The sequence below is a fragment of the Ambystoma mexicanum genome, chromosome 2q, assembly GCF_040938575.1.
Source record: "Ambystoma mexicanum isolate Mex_15411 chromosome 2q, UKY_AmexF1_1, whole genome shotgun sequence".
Lineage (NCBI taxonomy): Eukaryota > Metazoa > Chordata > Amphibia > Caudata > Ambystomatidae > Ambystoma > Ambystoma mexicanum.
Window position 1 is genome coordinate 249,240,983 of NC_090924.1, and position 24,561 is coordinate 249,265,543.

General features: G+C 46.3%; 1 protein-coding gene across 10 annotated transcripts in view; it reads right to left on the bottom strand.

Moving 5' to 3' along the window:
* Positions 1–2,225: 2,225 nt before the first annotated feature.
* Positions 2,226–24,561, bottom strand: part of SUN1 (Sad1 and UNC84 domain containing 1) — a 1,235,850-nt gene continuing 1,213,514 nt past the window's right edge. For 9 of the 10 annotated variants that reach the window (XM_069647226.1, XM_069647231.1, XM_069647229.1 and 6 more), the window contains one exon: positions 2,243–2,493. In XM_069647226.1, coding sequence (XP_069503327.1) covers positions 2,380–2,493 — 114 coding nt within the window. In that variant the 3' untranslated portion in view covers positions 2,243–2,379. Of the gene's footprint in view, positions 2,494–24,561 lie in introns of all 10 variants that reach the window. The other variant, XM_069647232.1, reaches the window with a different exon arrangement.

Here is a 24,561-nt window from a genome sequence, read left to right on the forward strand (position 1 = left end):
TTGACATATGAAATACCTGTACATTTTTCATTCTTTCCTGCATAGACCAATGGTTCTGCGCGACACTGGCACGACAGAACAGAGGCAATTCCTATAACAAGACCTTTGCGTGAGGGTAGCAGTGCAACTTACAAAGTTAAGTATTCAGGAAAGCCATCAGAACATCATTTCTCATCTTTTCCTGGAAACCGGCCAACATTTACGCTTAGGATAGACCAAGGACCCCCCCCCCCCCCACTGAATTTAATTCATACAAAAATGAAAGCTAAAAACTCTGTACAAATAGCAAGAGCAATGTAGAAAACATTTGCGAACGAAGGGGTTTGAAATCCTACTAGTCGAAACCACCACCAAAATTCTTCATCAGGAATCAAGTGTATGGCAAATGAAAAACAGCCTGCGCTTTAATGTAGTGTTATTTCAAATATGAAGAATGGTGCTTTAGATGGAACTAAACATTCAAAAAGACAAACAAGTATTTCTACAAATAATCCATGGTTACCTGAAATAAGGCCAAAAACTGGTGCTGAAACAGCAAGGAAAAGAATAAACCAGTCCCGTTACTCCATGAGAGATTTATGTTCTAGAAAACGTCAAGTGCCACACTGCGAGATACCCCTATTACTGCGCAGTCAAACACTGGCCAGCCGAAAATCTCGCATTTCGCCACATATATATGTGGGGCAGTGGGATAGGGTGATACATGTGTGGATATGGGAAGCTGTGGGGGTGGGGGAGGGCGGGCGTCTCCCACTACATAAATATGCGGCAAAATGGGTTCCAAGAAGCATATAAATTACATTTTCGGCTGTGCAGAATTTGAGCCGCAGAAATAACAGATCCCCACTTTGCTACTAACGTAGCAATATACATTCTGCTCGACTGAATCTCGCATAAACTATGGCAGAAACCCCATAAAATGTAGATTTCTGGTCAATTGATCATATATTTACTTTCCCCTTACACAATTTATATTGCGAGAGAAAACTATTTCTCCGAGTGCTTTTTTCCTTCCATTTAACCCACTCAAAACATGGTTCATGAATTGGAAACATTAACATTTCATATTTGTTTATAACGGGAAACTCAAATGGCTGCAGACCTCGGCACCGACCTTGACTGATTAAGGTGTTTGAAATTCCTCTGTGCTGCCACATACATAACTACAATGAAAATCCATATTAATCTCCTGCATTAGCTCACCTGTCACAAGAAATCCAACAGGTGGCAGGGCGATGGAGAGGAGGTTGATATGGTGATGCCGCCTAGCTAACGGGTGGCAGGGCGATGGAGAGGAGGTTGATATGGTGATGCCGCCTAGCTTCTAAGTGGTTGACTGGAAAAAACTCCCCCCCACCTATATTACAGCCGATGCCTATGGGCTGGCTATTTTTTCAAAGACCTTTATGTCAACATTTTACGAACTTAGTCTTGGAGCTATCCTTTAACTTTATTATAAAGCCTCCATTTTTCCTAAAACTATAAATAAGTGCTAGAGGTGTTCCTGCAACAGTTAATATACAGACACTAGTGAAAGGAAAACAAACGGGACGGGTTAATATAGAAGGCCCCCAAACCTGTATTTGAATTTAAATAAATATTTAAGCTCATGTTTCTGCTAGTTTGGTATCTTCCTGAACTTTCTCCAAATCGTTTTTATCCTATGAAACGGACTTCTTTTTAAAGCTCTGATAAGACCAAAAAGGAGAGCAACGTCTACTTTAGAAAAATGTGGAGATGGGATTTCTACAAAAATAATCTAGTTAAAATGGAGTTCAGTATCAGTGCATACCTCAAAGGACCTCCTAGTGAGTCATGACTTAATTAACATAGTTGCGACCAGCTTTAAATCGGAACTAAAAATACGAATAGGCATCGCCAGGTCAAAAACAAAAAGGGCATGAAAGCAGGTAAAGCTAGGTGAAAAATGCTGGCAGGATTTTCCTTAAATACAGTCATTTAAATACAAAAGTAAACAAAGAAATGAAAAATGATAAGCTGCCAACTGATAATAGAATCTGCATTTTGGGAACGGGTATGGTAAACACATTGTGCACAGGCGACAAACGGCTTTTCTGAGGATTTGGATCACAAATCAGAAGCCTGCGTGTTCACGGACCTTTCTGAACGAATTGTGGCATTCATGCAATATAACCCTCCATGAGAAGGCAGCCTATGAAGCAGATTGGTAATGAAGCTCACTGAATGCAAGCAGAGCATACATTGCATTTTCACCCAAACACATTTATAGTTAACTGAAAGGTACAATTGATCCTGTAAGGTATGCCACTTCTACATAATCCTGAAAATGTCCAGTGTTTCAGGTTTTCACAATATACAAATATTAAAAAGTACAAAACGGCAAGTATATACAATTCATCAGATGTCATTGCTCCCATGCACCCTGAAGCGATACAGGCAGGTGTACTCGGTGTGTCCCCAATTAGAGAGAATGCGAAGTTCCACTATTTGAAAGGCGCTCTCATTTTCTTCCTACAATAAAAGATGAGATTAAGTTCCTTAAAAGCTTATATTAAATGACAACCATCAAGATTATTCCATTATCAATGACACGTTTAACTACCGCATTACCACACCACCAACAATGTTAAGCAGTGAAATAAAAGCACAAGAAGTGTTTTCTGAAGCTTAAAATTAGTTTGTAATTTTGACTTCCTGTTGGTTTATTCCCAGTACTAATTCTTGAACTCCAAATAAAGAATTTTACATTACTGAACGTTTTCGAATTGGCCAAAAGGAATTACTAACTTGTTGCACTTGCATTCCGATAGGACAGAAGAGTAAAGAAGTCCAACATCCCGTTGCCTATTTCCTCCATCTTGCTGAGATGGGGACAGAGCCTTTTTGACCCAGAAAAAATGCCCCCAATTATTTGAATGCTCAACTGTGCTCATGCGGCCACAGCCCTCCGAGGGCCATCCTCAAGTGGCAGTTTTTTTCTCTGAATGCAGAAAGATGCTTGCTTCGGTTTTTCCCACTTTTACATTATTTTTTCCCTCTGGTTTCTAGGGTTTGTACATCCCTCCACCTATACTGGATACAAATGACATGCATTACTTACCGTAATAGCATTTCTGATGATTGTATCTGCTTAGATTCACATGCTGTGCATATGGTCCGACATCCAGTGGTAACCGCGGAGTATTGCATCTGGTTTTTCGGGGACCGAAAGGGGACAGCGGCATAGGCGTGTCTGTAACGCTATCCCTATCGTGACGTGTGTAGTACCCAAAATCCCTCACGCGCCGAGGTCCCTCCGATTGTATTTTTTCTGCCATGAGGGAGCCCAAGTCTATAGTGAGTGAGTACATAAAGAGAGAAAGTAGTAAGAAGTCTATGTTCCTTCCACCCCAAGGGGGCGGTAGGGAGGGCGTATGTGAATCTAAGCAGATACAATCATCAGAAATGCTATTACGGTAAGTAATGCATGTCTTCTGATGCTTGTTAATGTGCTTAGAATCACATGCTGTGCATAGACTAGCGAGCAGTACCCGGAGTTGGAGGTGGGTTGTGAGAAGGAAGAGTAGAGAAAAGATGTCTTAGTACTACTTGTCCCATCTGAGAATCAGACCTAGAATGAGTGTCTAGGCAATAGTGTTTTGTAAAGGTGTGTACAGAACTCCAGGTTGCTGCTTTGCAAAAGGACTCAAGAGGAACATTTGCAATGAATGCTATGGATGCCCCAGTGCCTCAAGTAGAATGTGCTCTAGGCTTGAAGGGCAGTTCTCTCTTTGCAAGAGTGTAACATAGTGTGATGCATTTGACAATCCACCTTCAGAAAGCTGATTTAGAGACAGGATCCCCTTTTCTACCAGCTGCCACTGAAACGCAGAATTGTTTAGTCTTTCTTAGTGGTTTTGTTTTTTCCGGGTAAAACATGACTGCCCTGCGCACGTCTAGTGTGTGAAGGCTTCTTTCGGCCATGTTAGTAGGGTTCTGGAAGAAAGTGGGTAGTTCGATTGACTGGTTCACATGGAACTTCCAAATAAATTTATGCGCAAACCTGGGATGTGTGCACAGAACTACCTTGTCTTTGTGGACTGTAACAAAGGGGTCTAAAACAAAATGCCTGTAGTTCGCTTCGCTAACCCTTCTGATAGAAGTGATAGCCACTAGGAAGGCTGTTTTATAAGTCAGGTCTTTCAGACTTTATGCATAGGCTCGAAGGGAGCTCCCATGAGCCTGGTTAAAACCACATTCAGATCCCATCCAGGGGCTGGGTGAGAGATGGGAGGATAAATCCTTTTAACTCCTTCCATAAAGGCTATAATCACCGGAATCTTCCACCACAATACCTTTTGCTGTGATGTGGTGTAGGCTGACAAAGCAGCCAGATGAACCTTTAGGGAATTAAAGACTAACCCAGAGTCCAACAGGTGGGTTAGATGCAACACAATGTGTGAGGGTGAGCAATCGATAGGATTGACACCCTTGGAATTGCACCAGATGACGAAACGTTTCCACTTGCTAGCATAGCAATAACGTGTATTAGGTTTCCTCGCTTCCGTGAGTATGTCCATGCACCTCTGAGGGAGTTGCAGGTGTCCAAACTCTATGATCTCAGGAGCCAGGCTGCTAAGTTCAGGGTTTTGGGGCACGGGTGTAGGGTCCCCCCCCTGTCCTGAGACACCATGTTGTATGGGCAGGGCAGCTTGACTGGTGGGGAGAGGGACATTTCCATCAGGTGAGCGAACCAGGGTTAGCGGTCCCACATGGGGGCCACTAGTATCATGGTAACTGGTTCCTGGTGCATCTTGTGCACTAACTTGTTGAGAACGGGAGTCGGGGGGGCGGGGGGGGGGGAGGGAAGCGCACACAAATTACCCCAACCAAGTTATCGAGAGACCGTTCCCCTTGTACTGGTTCTGGGGGTACCTGGAGGCGTAGTCTTGGCATTGGGTGTTCTCCTGAGTAGCGAACAGGTCGATCTCTGTGAACCCCCATTCTGCGAAGACGCTGGATAAAATGTCTTCGTGCAGTCGCCATTCATATTCTTCTGGCAGAGGAAAATCTCTGCTGAGTACATCTGCTAGAAGATTGAGTTCCCCTGGAACATGTTGGCAAAACAAAAACATCTTGTGTTTGAGAGCCCATATCCAAATGTTTTGGGACAGCTTGGATAGCCCTGGAGAATGAGTGCCCCCCTGTTTGTTCAGGTAATACATTGCTGTAGTGCTGTTGGTTAAGATCAGCACCGTCTTCCCTTGCAGTTGTACCTGAAAGGCTTTCAATGCTTTGAACACTGCTAATAGCTCCAGTAAGTTTATATGATTGGACGCTACTTGAGGGGACCACACTCCGTGTGCTGTCTGCTGAAGCAGGTGAGCCCCCCCCCACCCCGTGAGAGATGTGTCTGTCGTGAGAGTGGCTTCCACTGCAGGGGTGGTGAAGGTTTTCCCCTTCAGGAGGTGTTCCCTCGACCACCACTGCAGAGAGAGAACAAGGGCTGGCAAGACAACTACCAGATCTTCCCGTTGTCCGCTGGCCTGACACCACTGGCTGTTGAGCCACTCTTGCATGGGACGCATGCGCAGCCGCGCGTGGGGAACCAAGTATATACATGATGCCATCATCCCTAGCAACCGCATGGCTTTGCGTACCGTCACCTCTCGACTGGCTACATATTGAGGAATCTGAGAGAGCATGTTCTGAACCCTCTCGCTGGAGGGGAAGACAAGACCGTCTTCCATCCAAATTAGTGCCTCCAGAAATGGTTTTACTTGGCTGGGGACTAGGCTGGACTTCTTTTCGTTGATTGAAAAGCCCAGGCTGAAGAGGAGATCTACTGTTTTTTGGGTGTTCGAAAAACAAGCGTCGAACGAGTCCCCCGTAATGAACCAGTCGTCGAGGTAAGGGTAAACTGGGACTGATAGTATGCGCAGGTGTGCTGCTGCCACTGCCAGGACTTTGGTAAACACCCTTGGCGCCGAGGCGATGCCAAAGGGGAGTACTTTGAACTGGTAGTGTTTGTCCTGGATCATGAACCTTAGGTATTTTCTGTGCGCTGGCAACATTGAAATATGAAAGTATGCATCTTTCATATCCAATGTTGCCATCAAGTCCCCCCGTTTCAGCAATGGGATCACTTCTTGTAGTGTTACCAAGCAAAACTTCTAGGGTTTTATGAAATTGTTCGCTGGGAGCAGATCTAGAACAGGACGCATGCTGAGATCCTTTTTGGGTACATGGAAGTACACTGAATAAATACCCTCGTTTACCTGAAGAATAGGGACAGCTTCTATGGCGTCCTTTCCCAGCAGTGCTTCCACCTCTTGAATCAGGATGTTCAGATGGTCCGGTGAAAGGCGCCGTGAGTGCGGCGGTCTGAACTGTGGAGGTCGGGAGAATTTCACGCAATAACCGTGGGCGACCGTCTTTAAGACCCACTGGTTGGAAGTTATCCCCTCCCATGCCTTGAGGAAAGATGTTAATCGCCCCCCGACCGGGGAGGCATGGGAGGGGACCTGGACTTGGTTGTCATTTCTGACCCGAGGCCTTGGCTCCTCTGGGATTGGGGCCTCTGCCTCTACCCTTGCTGCGTTTCTGACCCCTTGAGGGATAGTAAGCGGGGCTTCCAGAAGTTTGGTTATTGTTGAAGTTGCCCGTGGCGTAGTTGTTTTGACCGGCACAAGCTTGTCCTCGAAAGGACCGCCGAGAGTTACTACCCCCTCTGGGACAAGGATTTTTCTGTAATTTGTTGCAGACACTTTAAGGTCTCATGCTGCTTCTTGGCTGTCTCCAATGCTTCATCCACTGCCTTCCCAAAGAGGTTCGACTCTTCGATGGGCAAATTGATGAGTGAGGCCTGAGTTTCAGGTCTAAACCCTGATGTACGCAGCCATGCGTGTCTCTTCAGAAGAGTCCCTTGTGCAAGGGATCTGCCAGAAGTTTCTGCAGTATCCACGATGTTTTTGACCACATTCTGATTAACCAGTTTTCCTTCCACAACAATGGTGAGAAGCTTGGTCCTGGCCGGCTCCGGGACCTCCTGAAAGCCGTCCTGGAGCAGGTTCCACTGGGCATCAGCATAGCTTGCTAATAGTATAGTATTATTAGCAACCCGATTGGTATATGCCGCTGCCGACGTGATACGTTTGCCTAGGGCATACAATCTTTTAGACTTCTTGTCTGGAGGTGATTCTCCAGTGGCAAGGGGGACCCCTGCCCTCTTACGAGTAGTGGTTACCACCAGCGAGTCCAGGATGGCTTGCCCCTTGATATATAGGGGGTCAGAAGGAGAAGGCCGAAATAATTTTTTGACTCTCGGGTTCACAGCCCTTGTCTGGGCAGGTGTGACTAAGGATGGAGCTATCCGCCTCTTAACAGAGTTAAGTAGGGCAATGGACTGACCTGCGGGAGGTTTTTCCTTAATAATGTCTTCCACAAAATCTTGCTCAGGCAAAGCCTTTTGAGTGGTAATTTTGAAGAATTCTGTTAATTTTTTCAACATGATGTTGAAAGCTACCTGGTCATCCACGGGGGGGGGGGGGGGCCTGGTGAACCGGAGTGGAAGGAGGAGAATCGACGCACAAAATATCAGAGTCCTGATCTTGATGTGACCAAGGATCCTGTCCTCCTTGCTGGGATTCCTCCCAGTTCTCCTTAGTCTCTTGTTGATCTTCTCCATAATTATCCAGAAAAGAGGATTCCTCTTCTTCAGTATAAATGTCCCTGTGGGCCACGTCTTCCTGTTGGAAAGCCTGAGGCTGCACATCTTGTATTTGAAGGTTAGGGTCTACCTGAGTCTTTTTCAGCAGAGGCTGGTCAGCAGAACAGATAATCTGCTCCAGCCGGTCCATGCATCCCTCGAATTTTTCAGTAGTCCATTTCGAGGACCTAAAATGGCCTAGGTGGGGAGAAAAAACGTTCTCCGCCCTTTGGCGTCGAGAGGAGCTTCTCAGGGTGTCCGAGAGAGGTTCTTGACTATCCACGTAAGAGTCATCGGAATCGCGGCCCAGGTCCGTCGAAAATGTTTCCACGGCCTGGCCCATAACTTTCTGCGGGACCGGGATAAGGCCCACCGCCGCTGTGATCCTACCGATGCTCTTCCTGAAAGTAACCGAATCGTCGTGGGACAAAGCCTCTGACAATGTAGCGGTAGCCGAAACGCCATCCGCTGCACCAGAAGGCCCAGCTGTCGGATTGCTGGGTAGAGAACTAGTCGTAACTTTTGGGCCTAAAGGGGCCTTGTAAATGGTCGAAGTTTCAGAATCCAAAACTTCGGCACTTGTAGATTGGGGATTAGCGCCCTTATTAATTTTAGTTTGCCCAGTCGTCATGTGCTGCTGCGGATGCGGGGGAGGCTTTGGATCAAAGCGATCCAAGGGAACGGTCGAATCTTTCCACGGACCCGTTGGCGCCTTCGCCTTCTTCGACAAAGGCGTTGAAGATGGCTTGGGGTTGTGTGTTTAGTGCAATGTTTATGTACGCCCCTGTCGCCGGGTGTAGTCCCTGTAACAAGACCAGAATCGAGTCTGAAAGGGTCGTGGACGGGCGTGGCAGACCTAGAAGTGTCCACCTCAAGGTCTAGAACATCTGCATTAGACGTTTGGTCATCCGAAGTTCCCCCGTCATCTTCGGCTGGTATCGCGGTAGGGGAGGGAGGATCCACGCGTGACCTGCCGTAGCGGGCCACCGCTTTACACAGTGATCCTTAAGTGTCTTAGGCTTAAGGAGCTTGCACGCCGAACACCGCTTCTCGTTGTGCTCTAGGGGGAGACAGGCGTTACAAGTCCTGTGCTCGTCCTTCCAAGGATATCTGACCCTACACTTAGGGCAGAATCTAAAAGGAGTCCTTTCCATAACCAAAGGGAAGGATGACCAGACTGAAAGGGAAAGAAGTGGAAAGGAGGAACGACATAACAACAATATGGCCACCCCGAACCCACTCTCCCTACTGTATAGGTCGGCCGGAAGGCCAGACCACGTGGAAATCCGGCCGCCGGATCTTAGGCGCCGAGAGCACAGCTGTAGACTATTCCTCCGTAGTCTTCGTCGAAGATGTTCTTATTAGGCGAAGTGACTTAACGGGGGATAAACCGAAACTTCGGTAAAGATAAACAATGTCTCTAGTAAGAGCTGCGCTGTAGGGCGACCAGTTATCTGGGCGGAAAAAAACAATCTGAGGGACCTCGGCACGTGAGGGATTTTGGGTAATACACACGTCACGATAGGGATAGTGTTACAGACACGCCTATGCCGACGTCCCCTTTCGGTCCCCGAAAAAGACAAGATGCAATACTCCGCGATTACCACTGGATGTCGGACCATATGCACAGCATGTGATTCTAAGCAGATTAACAAGCATCAGAAAGGATTTTCTTACTGAGCTAGCTACATATGGGAAGGTTCAAGCAACAGATCCTCACTCAATCGGTCTGGAGAGTTTGGGCTGCTGCTTGTTTTGCAACATGCTCTTGGTGCAGAGACTTTCCGGATGTTAGGGATATGTTTCCACTGCCCTTTGGTGAGGTGTGAAGATATCTATCCTAAGGGCTAAACCGTGCATTTAACCAGTTAGACCAAAAACACTCTTAGGAATGGTTGGGCTGGCAGCTGGGTATAGTTAGGCCCAATAGATTACACAAAAGAGAACACTACACAGATATACCGACCCCGCCGGTAACGGCAAGCCACCCAATTTAAGGGACCGAGCGAGGCAATGGTGCCTTAATGGTACCTTAACGCGGGCAGCAGTGCCATTACCAACAGAAAGAGAAAATTAACGTACCTTTGCAGTGTGGCGCAGCGCAATGCTGCCGTCAGTGAAGTCCGTTTTCCATGTTGATGACTGACGTTACCAACATGAAAACAGACTTCGCTGACAGCAGCAGTGTGAAGTGCCGGGCCCCGCTACTAAAGTACATTTCTTTTACACCAATAGCACCGGTAAGGAAACTACACGGGTGGCTAAGTGGTGAAGCGGGGAAGGGAAGCACCCGCAACCAATGAAAATAAGGCTTTCCTTGGTTAATACAGCCCGCGTTCTGAGCCTTTTCATTGGTTTACGGCATCCCCTGGTGCCAATGAAAGATATAAACCTTACTATATCATTACACAAAAACAATATGAAGTTCAAATGAGGACAAGGCAGTATACAATAGGTAGGCAGTATATTATAAAAAACAGTAAAGGGCCTTAGACAAGACCCTTCCCTGTTGTAAAGCCAGCATAAGAGGCACATCACCCAGCTCCCATCAGGCCTTGAAAAGTCAGGCAATGCAGTAAAGAAGCAGATGAGGGGCTTGCTCAGTGAGTTTAGAGTTCCTCTGCTGAAGCTTTGAAGTTTTAAATATTTTATCACCAATTTCAACTTCAGGATAAAGACACGAGGTTGGTCTACCACAGTCCTGGTTAAGTGGGAGCAGCTAACAGACAGTAAACAAATATATATTCAATGAGAAAGGAAACTATATAGTGAAAAAATAAGCAATGACAAAGCCACATAGTTTGGCTTTTGAATTCATTATTTTGTGCCGAAACGTAGCAAGTTTTGTTTTAAAGGCGCAGCATTACATGTGCAGGTGCTGCCACAATATGCAAGCAAAGCCTCAAATGCTCCAGAAATATCAGTTAATGAGCCATGCATAATTTAGTCACCAAATGTAATGTGCAGCTTCACATGTATGATTGTGGTTATGTGTCACGCACATTCTCAAATGCTAAAGTAATACCAGTAAAAGTAATAAGCAGAGTACAGTCACCAAATATATGATGCAGCCCTCCCATGTCCAGTTGTTGCAATCAGGTTTTATTTGCAGTCAGAGATGCCTTATGAAAAACCATAACATTCCAGTTAATGCCTCAAACACACAGTATCATTTCTGTTCATGATTACTCCTGCTTGCAAGTGCTGTAAAACAGGTATTACCCAATTTTTTGCAATTCAATATAGCAATTCCAAAAAGATGAAAGGCTACAATAAGTGTTGTTATGATCTCTGGGACGGGAATGAAAACGTCATTTATCTGGGCCGGCTGAAATACATTTGTACCCAACGTATTATATAAGTTTAAGAAAGCCCAGTCTTACTTGAATTTATGTCCATCTTCCAGTCTCAGAAGATTTATCCTCCTGCAATGGATTAATTACTTACCTGTACTGGCAGTATTTGCTTCTGCCGTATTTGTCATGACAAAGATCAGCCTGAAACTGAATGTCCCTGCCTGGGGAAAAGCCTACATAGTCCATCAGCTCGATACAATTAAGGTACCGCTAATCTGGAAACAATGCATTCATTCAAACAATTTAAGTCTTCTTATGTCCCTATATAGGATATGAAGGTAGTCGAAATGTTTATGTTGATGGCGGAATACAATCTGTAGTGTAAAGCTGTGGTAATAAACAGAGGGACACCTGGCTGTTCCCTGACCATTCCAGGTATTCACAAAATCATAAGAAAGTCGGTCAGGGCGATTCTAGACAAAACACAACTGTGTAGAGGAGAAAACAACTACTCCAAGCTATTTCTGCACATAGTTATTGTGCAATTTTCACACGTGTATAACATAACATACTATCAGGTGAAAAATGAGCCTAACACAATCACAATACAGTTTATCATCACAACAATTCAAATTTTTGAAAAAACATCTGGTGATTTATAGCAGATTTACCGTGTGTTGTCAAGGGTTCACAGTGACAACATACAAAGAATCAACAAATTCTTATTGTCATTTTAGACATATTTGATAACAAACCTAGTCGACACCCAAGTGTTTTGGCCTATTCGATTTCATCTACTTCAATTACGATGGCCTTCATCAGGACGATAGTGTTGACAGTGATTCCTCACTTCCTGCAGTATGCATCTAAAATAATTAAAAACGTGGTGTAAGTGTTCCATGTCCAGAGTATTTCTTCTAAAGTAGCTCAGTATGTAGCTAGTGAAATAAAGTACTTACTGTGCTGCAACGGTTTTGCACGGTGAGTCTCAATATGTTGGCAGACTATACGCCATAAAAGTGGGTGCTCGTGTGAGGAGGGAGCGCTGTGCCACTAGAAGAGTACACCGAGTCACTACTTCTCGCAATTGTTATTGTATTTAACCCAATTTGTTTGAGAGTTAACCAACTTGTCTGATAAAAAGGGGCAAGGGGTTCTTACCTTAGAATATTAGTGGTAAGATATCCGCTGCATGTAATTATTTGCGGTGTGTTCATCATTCCTACATTTCATGGAGGAATAATACATAATCACTAATTTGTTTTGCACATAGCTATTCAGTGACTTATTTAATTAGAACCTATAGTTCCTTACCTCTAGCAACCCATGGAGAAGCTCCTGGGTTCGTGGTGAGAGTGGCGCTGTAATATTTAGTACATGCGTGTTTTCCGTTTCTCAGAAAGGCATCGCCTGTAATGGAAAGACTCGCATCAGTATCTAAACTTATTGGAAGAGCCTATTCAAGAAATCAAATGTTGTATGTAAGATACCGCCTCGGACAGATCGGCCTGCTGTTGCTTTGCCTTGTCTCTGCAACCGAGCGTAGCTTTCCAAGCCATGCTGCGTGTTGCATATTGCATTTACCCGCCCGCGTATAGCCACTGCTTTTTTCAAAAAAAGTTTGCCCACGTTTGCCTGGTCCCGATGCGCATATGACTCATGCAGCAACGCTGGTCTGTTCAATCATATGGTCCAGGATTACAATTCCTACCGCATCTCTGCGTGTATGCCATGTAAAGCTGTGGGCCAGATAAGATCTTATGTCAGTACTTCATTATGCTGATATTCACTGTTATTACCTTGTTGTATGCTATATTCAATGATGTTATGATAACAACTATCTATAAATTATACAGTTTAAGTGTGGCAGGGATTGGCCTTAGGGCTTGAGGAGTTAGTACACTTATTGCTATTACCTTTTCTCCTATTATAAGTTTATTTTAGGCCCTCATAGGGTCTTCTCTAGCGAAATATGTATATGCATGCTACTGACAATCAGATTAATATTATGAGAGTGTTGGTAATACAGCTTTTAGTAGGAATGTGATAAATGGAGGGGATTGACCCCCTAAAATATGACGTGATCATTTTATGGTAAAAAAATATGGAAATGGAAAATGAAATATGAGATGTTCTTTTAACTTTACATTGCCAATGGATAGTTTTTATTCTCGTGTGTTTTTCTTCTCATATGTTTTTAAAATGTTATTCTGTATTATACAGTATACATTTCTGAATTTATGTGAGTAGGGAATAGTTTCTTACCTGTAACTCCATTTCTCCAGCATTGGTATCTTTCATGGATTCACATGCTTAGAATATTCCCCGTCGTCAGGCTGGGAATCCCCGGTACATTATATAGACCCTTTCCCGTAGGAAAACTTTTTCGACGCTTATGCGTCCTATCCACCTCGTTTTGTATCATGCGTGCCCGCACCGTCAGGACGTCATGATATAAATACAGGACCCGCCCCCCCTCAGATTTCGGCCCCCAAAGTAGTGGGGGAACCGGTTTGCATGTTCAGGGGAGGCAGGTGGGCGCATGTGAATCCATGAAAGATACCAATGCTGGATAAATGGAGTTACAGGTAAGAAACTATTCCCTTCTCCAGCATTGGATCTTTCATGGATTCACATGCTTAGAATAGATTACATAGCAGTACACCCCCAAGAGAGGAGGCGTGCATGCAAACCCATATACTTTCTTCGCAAAGCCCGTTCCCTATGATCATGTATACATTAGTAATCGTTAACATAGGAAAACGAACCCCATACAGTCATAAATTCCACAGGATGCAACCCCTCAGTCGGGGCTTACCTTATTGGAATAGGTGTCGGAGCACCGCCTGTCCCATCCTGGTATCTTCAGCATGTTGCTGCGACAGGCAGTAATGGCGGGTAAAGGTGTGTGTAGCCGCCCAGGTAGCCGCCATGCAGATGTCCCCCAGAGGGACTCCGGCCCACAGTGCCGTCGACGATGCCGCTGCTCTAGTTGAATGAGCTCTTGGCCGTCGTAGAAGAGGCTTCCCTGCCCTGGAATGGCAGTACGAAATGGTAGATGACACCCATCTTGACAGTCCTTGCTTTGAAATGGCTTTTCCTCTAGCACCCAAACCATAGGCCACGAACAGTTGTCTCGTTCCTCTGAATGGTTGCGTACGATGAAGATAAAACTTGAGAGCCCTTTTTACATCCAATGTGTGTAACGTGCGCTCCGCTACCGAGCATGGCTCCGGAAAAAACGTAGGCAACACAATAGAGGAGTGTTTATGGAACACCGAAGGAGCTTTCGGTATGAACTGTGGGTTAGTGGCAAGGGTTACCTTGTTCTTGAAAAATCGTAAGTATGGTGGGTCTACCATTAGAGCCTGAACTTCTGAAATACGTCGGGCTGAAGTGATGGCCACCAGGAAGGCCAATTTCCACGACAAAAACTTTAGAGACGATGATGACATTGGCTCAAAAGGAGGCTTCATAAGAGACGTTAAGACCAGATTGAGGCTCCACTCCGGCGGAAATTTCTTCTCTGGAGGGAAACTCCGAAAGAGGCCTTTAAGGAAGTGCTTAATCAGGCGGTCGCTGAACAATGGTGCCGAATGCCGTCGACGAGTAAACCTGGAAATGGCGGCCAGGTGTACTTTTATTGACGATACCGATAGGCCCTTTTGAGCTAAGAACAGCAAGTATGGAAGGAGCTGTTCCGGCTTAATCGATTGCGGGGCCAAACCTGGTTGATCCTCACACCACTGACAGAAACTTCTCCATTTGTACGTGTATGAGGCGTTTGTGGAAGGCGTTCTTGCCGCTTGCAGGATACGCCGACAGTCTTCCGGAATCGTTAGCCGACCGAATTCGGCGAAGTCAGTAGCCAGGCCGTCAACTTGAGGCTGTCCGGGTCGTGATGCCAAACGACACCCTCCTGTCGAGACAGAAGGTCGGGGGTCTTCTGGAATCTCATCGGTTCCGCCACCGCTAAGTGTAGCAGGTCTGAAAACCACACCTGTCTGGCCCAGTACGGGGGCACCAGAATTACTCGACATGGGTACCTGAGGATCCATTGCAACGTCCTCCGGACAAGGGGAAATGGAGGGAATGTGTACAGGAATTTGTTCGACCATGGGAAGGAGAACGCATCCCCCAGTGAGCCCTGCTGAGGCCATCTGCTTGCGTACTGATGGCATTTCCTGTTGTTCTTCGTCGCGAACAAATCTATGGAAGGATGTCCCCATTTCTTGAATACTTGCTGTAGTTGTTGGTCGTTCAGCACCCATTCGTGAACTTCGTTCATTTCTCTGCTGAGGGCATCGGCTTCCACATTTCTCACGCCTGGCAGATGGCACGCCAAGATTTGCATGTTGTGTTGTAGGGCCCAATGCCAGATTTTCTGTGCCTCGGTCGATAGGGACCTGGAACGTGTCCCTCCTTGTTTCCTCAAGTAGAACATCGTAGTGGTGTTGTCCGTCATGACACGCACCACCGAGTCCCTCAGTTGAGGAAGAAAAGATTTCAGAGCCCATCTCACTGCTCTCAGTTCTAGCAGGTTGATATGCAGGGAGGACTCCTGCCACGACCACTGGCCTTGTACCTGTAACGTATCCAGATGAGCTCCCCATCCGCTCAGAGATGCATCCGTCACCACCGTCTTTTGGAACTCCGGTTCCAGTAGAGGCATTCCTTTCGTTAGATGAGTAGACACTCTCCACCAGCAGAGTGCTTGTACTAGTTGTTCGTCGACGACCAGTCTGTCGGACCAGCGACCTCTGCTCTGCGCCCAACGGTCCGCTAGAAATTCCTGGCAAGGCCTCATAAACAGACGGCAGTTGCTTATCAACGGAATGCAGGACGACATGGTCCCTAGCAGGGACATGTATTTGCGCACCGACACCTTGGTACCGCATCTCCATTCCGACGCCTTGCTTTGAAGTTTCTGAATTCTTTCGCTGGATGGTCTCACCAGGCTTGTGTGTGTATGAAACTCCGCTCCTAGAAAGACCAAGGTCCTCGAAGGCTCTACGGAGGACTTGTTGAAGTTTATTGCGAAGCCCAGTTCCTGTAAGAGGGACATTGTGGCCCTTAGACTGTTTCGTGTTTGTTCCCTGGACGAACCTCTGACCAGCCAGTCGTCCAGATATGGATAGACATGGTGACCATCCTTCCTTAAATGGGCCGCTATAGGGGCCAAGCACTTGGTGAACGTCCTGGGGGAGGACTTGACCCCGAACGGGAGGACCTTGAACTGAAAATGCTTTCTCCCGACGACAAACCTTAAATATCTCCTGTGTCGTGGGCGTATTGGGATGTGAAAATAGGCGTCTTGAAGGTCTAGTGACGACAGATAATCCATGGGTTGCACCGATCTGATAACCTCCTGGAGCTTTAGCATTTTGAACTTTAGGCTCTTTAGCCATTTGTTGAGTACCCTCAGGTCGAGAATGGGCCTCCATTTTCCATTTGGCTTCTTGACAACGAAGAACCGGGAATAAACTCCGAGTCCTTCCTGTGCCACAGGAACTCTCTCTACCGCTCCTTTTCGCAACATAAGCACCGCCTCTTGTCGTAGGATTCGGAGGTGGGGCTGGGTCGAAAATACAGGCGGAAGACGTGGAGGCTTGTCTTTGAATTGTAGCGCATGACCCATGCGAATCGTTTCTAGAACCCATCGATCTGTGGTGATGCATTTCCATTGGTCGAAGTGATGAGAGACTCGTCCCGCCAGGACGTTCCGAAGGCCGTCATTGGTTGCTGGTTTGCTTGTTCTTCGTCGACGAGGGACCCGAGCCTCGCCGTCTGGAAGCTTGATAGTCTCTGCTTCTACGTGCCGACTGGGACGCTCGTCTGAACCCTTGTGAAGAGTACGAGGGCCTGTTAAATCCACGGTCCCTCGAGGCTCCAAAGCGGGAGTTTCCAGAAGCACCCCTAAAGGGGCGAAAAGAGCGAAAGTTTCTACCCGTTTGGAGGGCGCCGAGGGACCTAGCAGTATCCGTGTCTTCCTTCATCCCCTTCAACGCTTCATCAACCTTTTCGCCAAACAGGTGTTCCCCTTCACATGGCATGTCAAGGACTTTGTACTGGACTTCAGGACGGAACGTAGTACATTTGAGCCACGCTTGTCGACGAAGTACTACGCCATGGTTGATTTGTTTGAAGCCAGACTCTGCTAGGTCAACTGCAATATTAATTGCGTGGTTCGAGGCCTCTTCGCCATCCCGCAACAGTAACATGGCTGCTTTCCGGTGTTCATCTGGCAGGTGTTCTAGGATAGGGGCTAGTTTGTGCCACATTTCTCTATCATATCGTGACACGATCGCTAAGGAATTGGCTGCTCTTACTTTCGTCGCACCGACCGAGAGCACCTTTTTTCCAAAGGCGTCTTGCCTCCTAGCCTCGCTTTCTGGTGGAGTTGAACATTTTTGCTGTACCCTGGCCTTCCTAGCCGCTGCCGCCGACACCACCGAGTCAGACAGAGGTTGTGATGTTAGACATTTTGGAGTGGACTCGAGCTTTAAACTTTTTCTCAATCCGCCCCTTTATAGCTGGCTCCGAGAACGGATGGCGCATCGTCTTGAGACCTTCTTGCCACACGTGGTCCAGAATTGGGATGGCAAATACCGATTTCCTCCTTTGACCCATATGGTCAAAAAGGAAACAGTCTTTCTTCTGCTCCTCAGGAATCAAGCCGAACTCGGAACAAGCTTTTCCCATCATTGCAAGGAAGGCTCCCACATCATCTGGAGGAGAAGGCTGTGACTGGCTCCTCGTAGACTCTACCTCTACATCCGAATTCCATGTTGGGTCCCTCGACGGTGACAGGGAGATGTCTGACCCTGAGTCACCCAGTATAGTATCGGACTCCGACAACTCACCCTCCTCCTGCGCTCGAGGACGATCTTTTACCGCCTGAGGAGCCGATGGGTTTTTAGTCGTCGAGTGAGCCGCACAAGTTTGCTCGTCGACGGAAGGTACAGAAAAAGGTGACGATGAAGTCCCAGGTTGAGGGATCTGCGTATCCAGCCGTTGCAGGAGCTTTTGAAGAGTATTAAGCACATCCAGAGACAAAACTGTCTGGGGGGTCAGTAACGTCGATGATATAGGTACCATACCCCCACTCGCACTCGTCGTCGCCGACGTGGAAGGCCGTAAGCCTAAATCCGATGGCTGCAGAACCGTGCCACCTTCTCCTTCCGCCGAGCAGGCCGTGTCTGGCTGCAGTAAGACCTCAGGGGGGATCGGGTCATAGACCTCTGGCAGCCAAGCCATAGACTGAGTCTCCGTCGACGAAGGAATACCAACCGCTGCTTCCTGGACGGTAATAGGCATCGTCAATGACACTGAGGTCGACGAGCAAGTAGTCGTCGTCGAGCCCTTAGACTTCGTCGCCGATTTCGATGCCGACTTCCCGGCTGAAGCGTCTCGACTCACGGAAGACCTGGGACGGTCCCCTGAGGAGGATTTTGACAGCGCTTGCCTCTCCGTCTTAGATGATGAGGAGGAGGAGGGCTTTTTATGTGATGAGGAAGACCCAGCATGCTTCCCCTTATGCTTGTCCTCAGCGCGGTTTTCTGCTGGCCGTACCTTTTTCGATGGAGGTTCCGACTTGCTCCTGGAGGCCGTGGAGCCAACTTCCGAAGCCGGGTAGGCACCCGCTCCGTCATTAAGCCAGTCGACCAGCCTTCTTTTACGGTCCTTAAGGGTTTTTTGGGAGAAACCCTGGCATATCTCACATGTATCCGCCGTGTGGTGCGGGTGGAGACAGTAGATACAATCCATGTGGGCATCTCCTTCATAAACTTTTTTGAGGCCACATGTCGCACAAGGGCGAAATAACGCTTTTCCAGACATAATTCTCCAGAATTTGAACGTCGCCGAAGCGAAACAGAAAAAACAACCTAGTTTCCACTAGCAGTAATCACGAGGATCCCACTACTTTGAAAGACGGTTGAAATCTGAGGGAGCGCGGGGCGGGTCCTGTATTTATATCATGACGTCCTGACGGTGCGGGCACGCATGATACAAAACGAGGTGGATAGGACGCATAAGCGTCGAAAAAGTTTTCCTACGGGAAAGGGTCTATATAATGTACCGGGGATTCCCAGCCTGACGACGGGGAATATTCTAAGCATGTGAATCCATGAAAGATCCAATGCTGGAGAATATATTGTTTTGGTACAAATTCTTTAGACATATATTTTGGTGTGTGAATTTTTTTTAAACGATATCGCATTAAATAAATATAAATGAATAAGTGTTGTTAGTTCATGTTACAGTACTCAATTGATTAAGCTACAAAGACCCAATGGTAAGTCGGCTCTACCATAGGATTCTAACTTGCAAACGGCAGGCGGGCCCCATGTGAGATGCAAACACTTTATCGAAGCTATCCAGGTGGATGGTTCAAATGTAGTTGCCATAAAAGAGGTACTTCATAGCCTCATACGCGTATGTCTTACCATCATACCAAATCGAATACTATAGGAATGCTACCAAGTGGCAGTTAATACCATGCATAAATGGCACTAGCCCAGTTGGTCTTAAAATGCTTGGTACTGTAATTACAATAATGTTCCTAAAGTGGCCTTGTGAAGTTGTGGGATTCAAAAAAATTCAAATCGTATCATGTTTTTGGTCAGTGTTACTGGCTCACAGTGCTATACGTTGCACAGCTTCTTTTTCACAATTATTCCTTGTGAGAGGCTTGCAACTTCCCTACAAATTCAAATGTGCACCCTTTCATGTATTACTAATGTTACTTACCAGTACGTCTTAAAATGCACCATTTGGTACAATATCTTGGGTACAACCCCCAAACCCCTCTCAATGACCTTGTCCCCCAGCCCCCTTGTTCAAAAGAGACATTTTAGTTTTTGGGTGTGAGGGGCTTTGAGATTTTGGCAGCGTCCCATTAACAATGCTGTCCCCGGAATAAGACCAAGCCCAACATTCTGCCTCCATAGAAAATTATTTGAATACCCTTGCCCTATACATTATGATGCTAAAGGAGGTGGAGAAAAGGGAGACACGGGTAAGGAACATATACATAATCATAGAATCACAGCCAAAACATTCAATGAACAATGTTCTTTTCCTAATCCACACCTAGTGTAAGAAAACAATGGATCATCACTGCTCAACTAGTAGATGAGAAGGAAAGGGTTAAAACACACGGCCAGACCATACTTATTCAGTAGCACTGGGCCAATGGAGGCTCCAGTATACTCGAAAATTAATAAAGGAAACAAGTGACATTTGTTACATTAGACACAATGTTACCTAATTGCAGGGACTTATCTGCACAAATGTGTTATTAATAAATGACCAGAAAAATTGTGGTTAACGAGAAACATAAAAATGTCATGCAAAATCACAGATACCAAAAGGGATCTAGAAAAACATCACTCTTCGGGTGAGTATCTGTACGAGTCACTTTAGGCGAGATTCCAGAGGACCCACAAGGTTTCCTTCAGAGAACATGGCTAACCTATGGTCCATGAACCAGCAGAACAAGTTACTCCCACAGAGTCCTTATCTATGATAACCCTATCACGTTTGCTAGAGTGCGGCACAGAGTGTAGGGCAGTCAGGCAGTCATGGCAGTTGGTGCTGCTGGTTAGCTTTTACTGATACTCTGGAAAATTGTGATCTGCATCACATGATGAAAAAGGATCACCACGTCTGCAATCACCTATTTAGGCTGGAATTCTCTGCCTTCGGCCTTGCAGCTTGAAGACTTCGAAGCTAGAAAAGTGGCGCATTTAATAGAGTGTGGGGTAGTCTTAGCAGTCTGAGCATCTGAGACCCGCTCAGGGAGGAGACAAATGGATGAGAAAAATACAACGACAAAATAAAGAAGAATGGTAACAACCACTGGTGAGTCAACTGTTGCATGTTCTATGCAAGTTGGAAGAATGTATATTCTATGGAGTAATGGCCCAGTGTTGGTTTCCTCGGGAGCAGCATTCCTGGCATCGGAAGTAGCCATGCTATGTGAACTATTTGATCAATGCCGCATGAGTTGGAAAAAATAAATGTCTCTCACGAGAATATTTCCGCAAAAAATTAACATAGAATTCTGTCAAACCAGTTATAGGTTCACATGGGAGATGCATCACCTACAGGCTCAACTGGGCATTTGAGATTGGGGGTTGGATTTTACACTTAAATCCATTAATACAAAAAGGAAAATTGTGGACTGCTTCACAAGTGTGAGAAGCCTGAGCGAGGGAAAACATAGCTTTAACAATGAAACAAATGTGAGAGCATGGGGGAGGTACTTTAGGGATTCAATTGAGGATGAAGATAATATGCAGGCAAATGACGATCTGTCTCAGAAAAAATGAGGAAAACCGCAATTAAGCGAATCCTTAACAGCATCCCCAGATGTATTCAGAATTTCCATTAATGAATCTGGCGAGGAATTTGGCATGTAAAGAGATAGTAGACCAAATGGGATACTCTGGGGAAGAAAACCCTACTCAACCTACAGATGATGTTAACCCCTCAACACTGGGGTTCCCTGAACTTTGTCCTAAACTCCCTTGTAAGAAATGTTGAACTGCTTAGAGAGGCGGTAAAGAGTAAGGCGAATATACTGATAGAAGCACAAAAAAACTTGGTGACGGTCTCGGAAATAAAAACAACTTAAAAAGAGCACCACAGGAAGATGGACTTGGCAAATGAGGAAAGCCAAAGACAGAGCAGTATGCTGGTGGAGATATATGTAAAAATAAACTCACTAGGCATTGAGAAGAACCAGGAGCGGATGGTGCCTACAGGAGCTAAAACAAATTGCAGCTTCCACTAATTGCACAGAAAGAATAGCTGTACACCTTGGTGCCTTGAAAGACGAAAGAAAAATATTGGACGAGCATCAGATCGTGAGTGAAGACACAAGGGTCCAGTCATCACCACCTTCAAGAGTCGGATTGTAGGCAGCGCAATAGTCAGATGGATTAAATGAAAGTTATGCAAAAGTATGAGATACATTACTCACCGTAATCATATTTCTGATGCTTGTATCTGCGTAGATTCACATGCTGTGCATAGGCCGACATCTAGTGGAAGCTGCGGAGTATTACAGTTTGTTTTTCGAAACTCGAAAATGGGCCTAGACACAGGGCGTGCCAGTAATACTATCCCTAGTGTGACATCCACTGTACCCATGATCCCTCACGCGTGTAGGACCCTCAGATTGTATTTTTTCTGACAAGAGGTAGCATGAGGAGTAGCGCGAGTACAGATTATCCAAGCAGATAGAAGGAAGATAAGACTACAAGCATCCATGCGCCTTCTCTCAGGGTGGGCGGAAGAGCGGGCGCATGTGAATCTAAGCAGATACAAGCATCAGAAATACGATTACGGTGAGTAATGTATCTCTTCTGAGGCTTGTGGAATCTGCTTAGATCTCATGCTGTGCATAGATTAGCAAGCAGTATTAGGAGGAGGTGGGATGTGAGAAGGGTCCTGAGCAAACAGATGTCTTAGAACCGCTTGTCCCACTTGGGTATCTGTCTTGGAATGAGTGTCAATGCAGTATTGCTGAGTAAAAGTGTGAATAGAGCTCCAGTTAGCTGCTTTGCAAATGGTGTCAAGGGGTACATTTGCAATGAAAGCCAGAGTGGCCCCAATGCCTCTTGTAGAGTGGGCTCTTGGCGTAAAAGGCAAAGTTCTTTCAGAAAGGGAGTAACACAGTTAGATACAATTTACAATCCACTTAGAGATGGCACCTTTAGAGACGCGATTTCCCTCTTTGCCTGTAGCTATGGAGACAAACAGTTGGTCTGTTTTTCTTAGTGGTCTGGTCTTGTCTACATAGTAGAGGACTGCTATTCGCACATCTAGAGTGTGTAGTTTCACCTCAGTAGAGCTCTTGGGTTCTTGGAAGAAAGCCGGGAGCTCAATGGACTGGTTAACGTGGAATTTAGAAATAAACTTAGGTGAGAACCTAGGGTGTGTACGTAGAACCAGTTTATCCTTATGAAAAGTAAAGGAAAGGATCCTGCACTGACAGAGCCTGAATTTCGCTGACCCTTCTTATGGATGTAATGGCTACTAAGAAGTCAGTTTTATAGGTCAGGTGTTTGAGACTGGCTTTATGCATGGGTTCAAATGGTGGGCCCATGAGCTTAGCAAGTACCACATTAAGGTCCCAACCCGGTGGTGGGTTGGAAATTGGAGGGTGGAGTTTCTTTACCCCTTCCATGAAGGCCTTCACCACTGGTACTTTCCACCACGAAAACCTTACTGTGGGAAGTGGTGTAGGCAGATATCGCTGCCAGATGTACCTTTAGTGAGTTGAATACAAGGCCTGCGTCCAGCAGGTGGAGCATGTAGGTGACAATATTGGAAGAGGTACAATCAACTGGGTTGAATTGTTTATTCTGGCACCAGACAACAAATCTTTTCCATTTATCAAAGTAACAGTACCTTGTGTTCGGTTTCCTAGATTCCTTTAGGATATCCATACATCTCTGTGGTAAATTGAGATGGCCAAACTCTATGATCTCAGGAGCCATGCTGGCAGGTTCATTGGGTTGGGGGTGTACTGTTTGTCCGTGGTGCTGGGACAGTAGGTTGTGCCAGTACGGGAGTCTGATGGGTTCGCACACGGCTAGTCTGCGTAGGTGTGGGAACCACGGTTGCCTCGCCCACATGGGAGCAACTAGGATGAGCGTCGCCGATTCCCTGTGCATCTTGTTGACCACCTTCCTCATAAGAGGGGTTGGTGGAAAAGCGTAGGAAAACATCCCTGACCAGTCCATCCATAGGGCGTTCCCCTTGGAGTGTTGCTGTGGGAACCTGGATGCGAATCCTGGACATTGTTTGTTTTAGCTTGTGGCGAATAGGTCTGTAGTGGGGAAACCCCACCGTGAGAAGATGTCTTCTACGACTTCTCTGTGTAGAGACCACTAGTGTTCTTGTGGGAGAGGATCTCTGCTCAAGGCGTCTGCTAGAGAATTGAGATCCCCTGGAACATGTTGCAATGACAGGTAAATGTTCCGTCTGAGTGCCCATATCTAAATTTTCTGGGCAAGCTTGGACAGATTTGGCGAACGAGTCCCTCCCTGCTCGTGTAGGTAGAACATCGCAGTTGTGCTGTCTGTTAGGATCTGCACTGACAGGTTTAACAGGTGGGGCTCGAAGCGCTCTGAATACTGCCAGAAGCTCTAGCAGATTGATATGATTCTTGGCCACTGAGTGAGACCAGAGACCCTGAGCTGTGTAGTGAAGGAGGTGTGCTCCCCACCCTGATAGGGATGCATCTGTAGTGACTACAGCCTGAACCTCTGGATCGTAAAAGGCTTTTTCCTTTGACAGGTTTTCTCTTGTACAGCAGTGAAGACTTTGTACCAGTGTTGGCGAAACGACCATTAGATCGTCCCACTGACCACTTGCCTGAGACCACTGTTTCGCCAAACATTCTTGCATGGGACGCAGGCGCGTGTGGGGAACCAGGTAAATAAATACATGACGCCATCATGCCTAGCAAACGCATCGCTTTGCGCACCGTTATCTGGCGACCGGACTGATATTGAGGCATCTGCAGTAGGGTGTTCCGAATTCTTTCCTCTGATCGAAAGGCCAACCCCTCTTGCGTGTTAA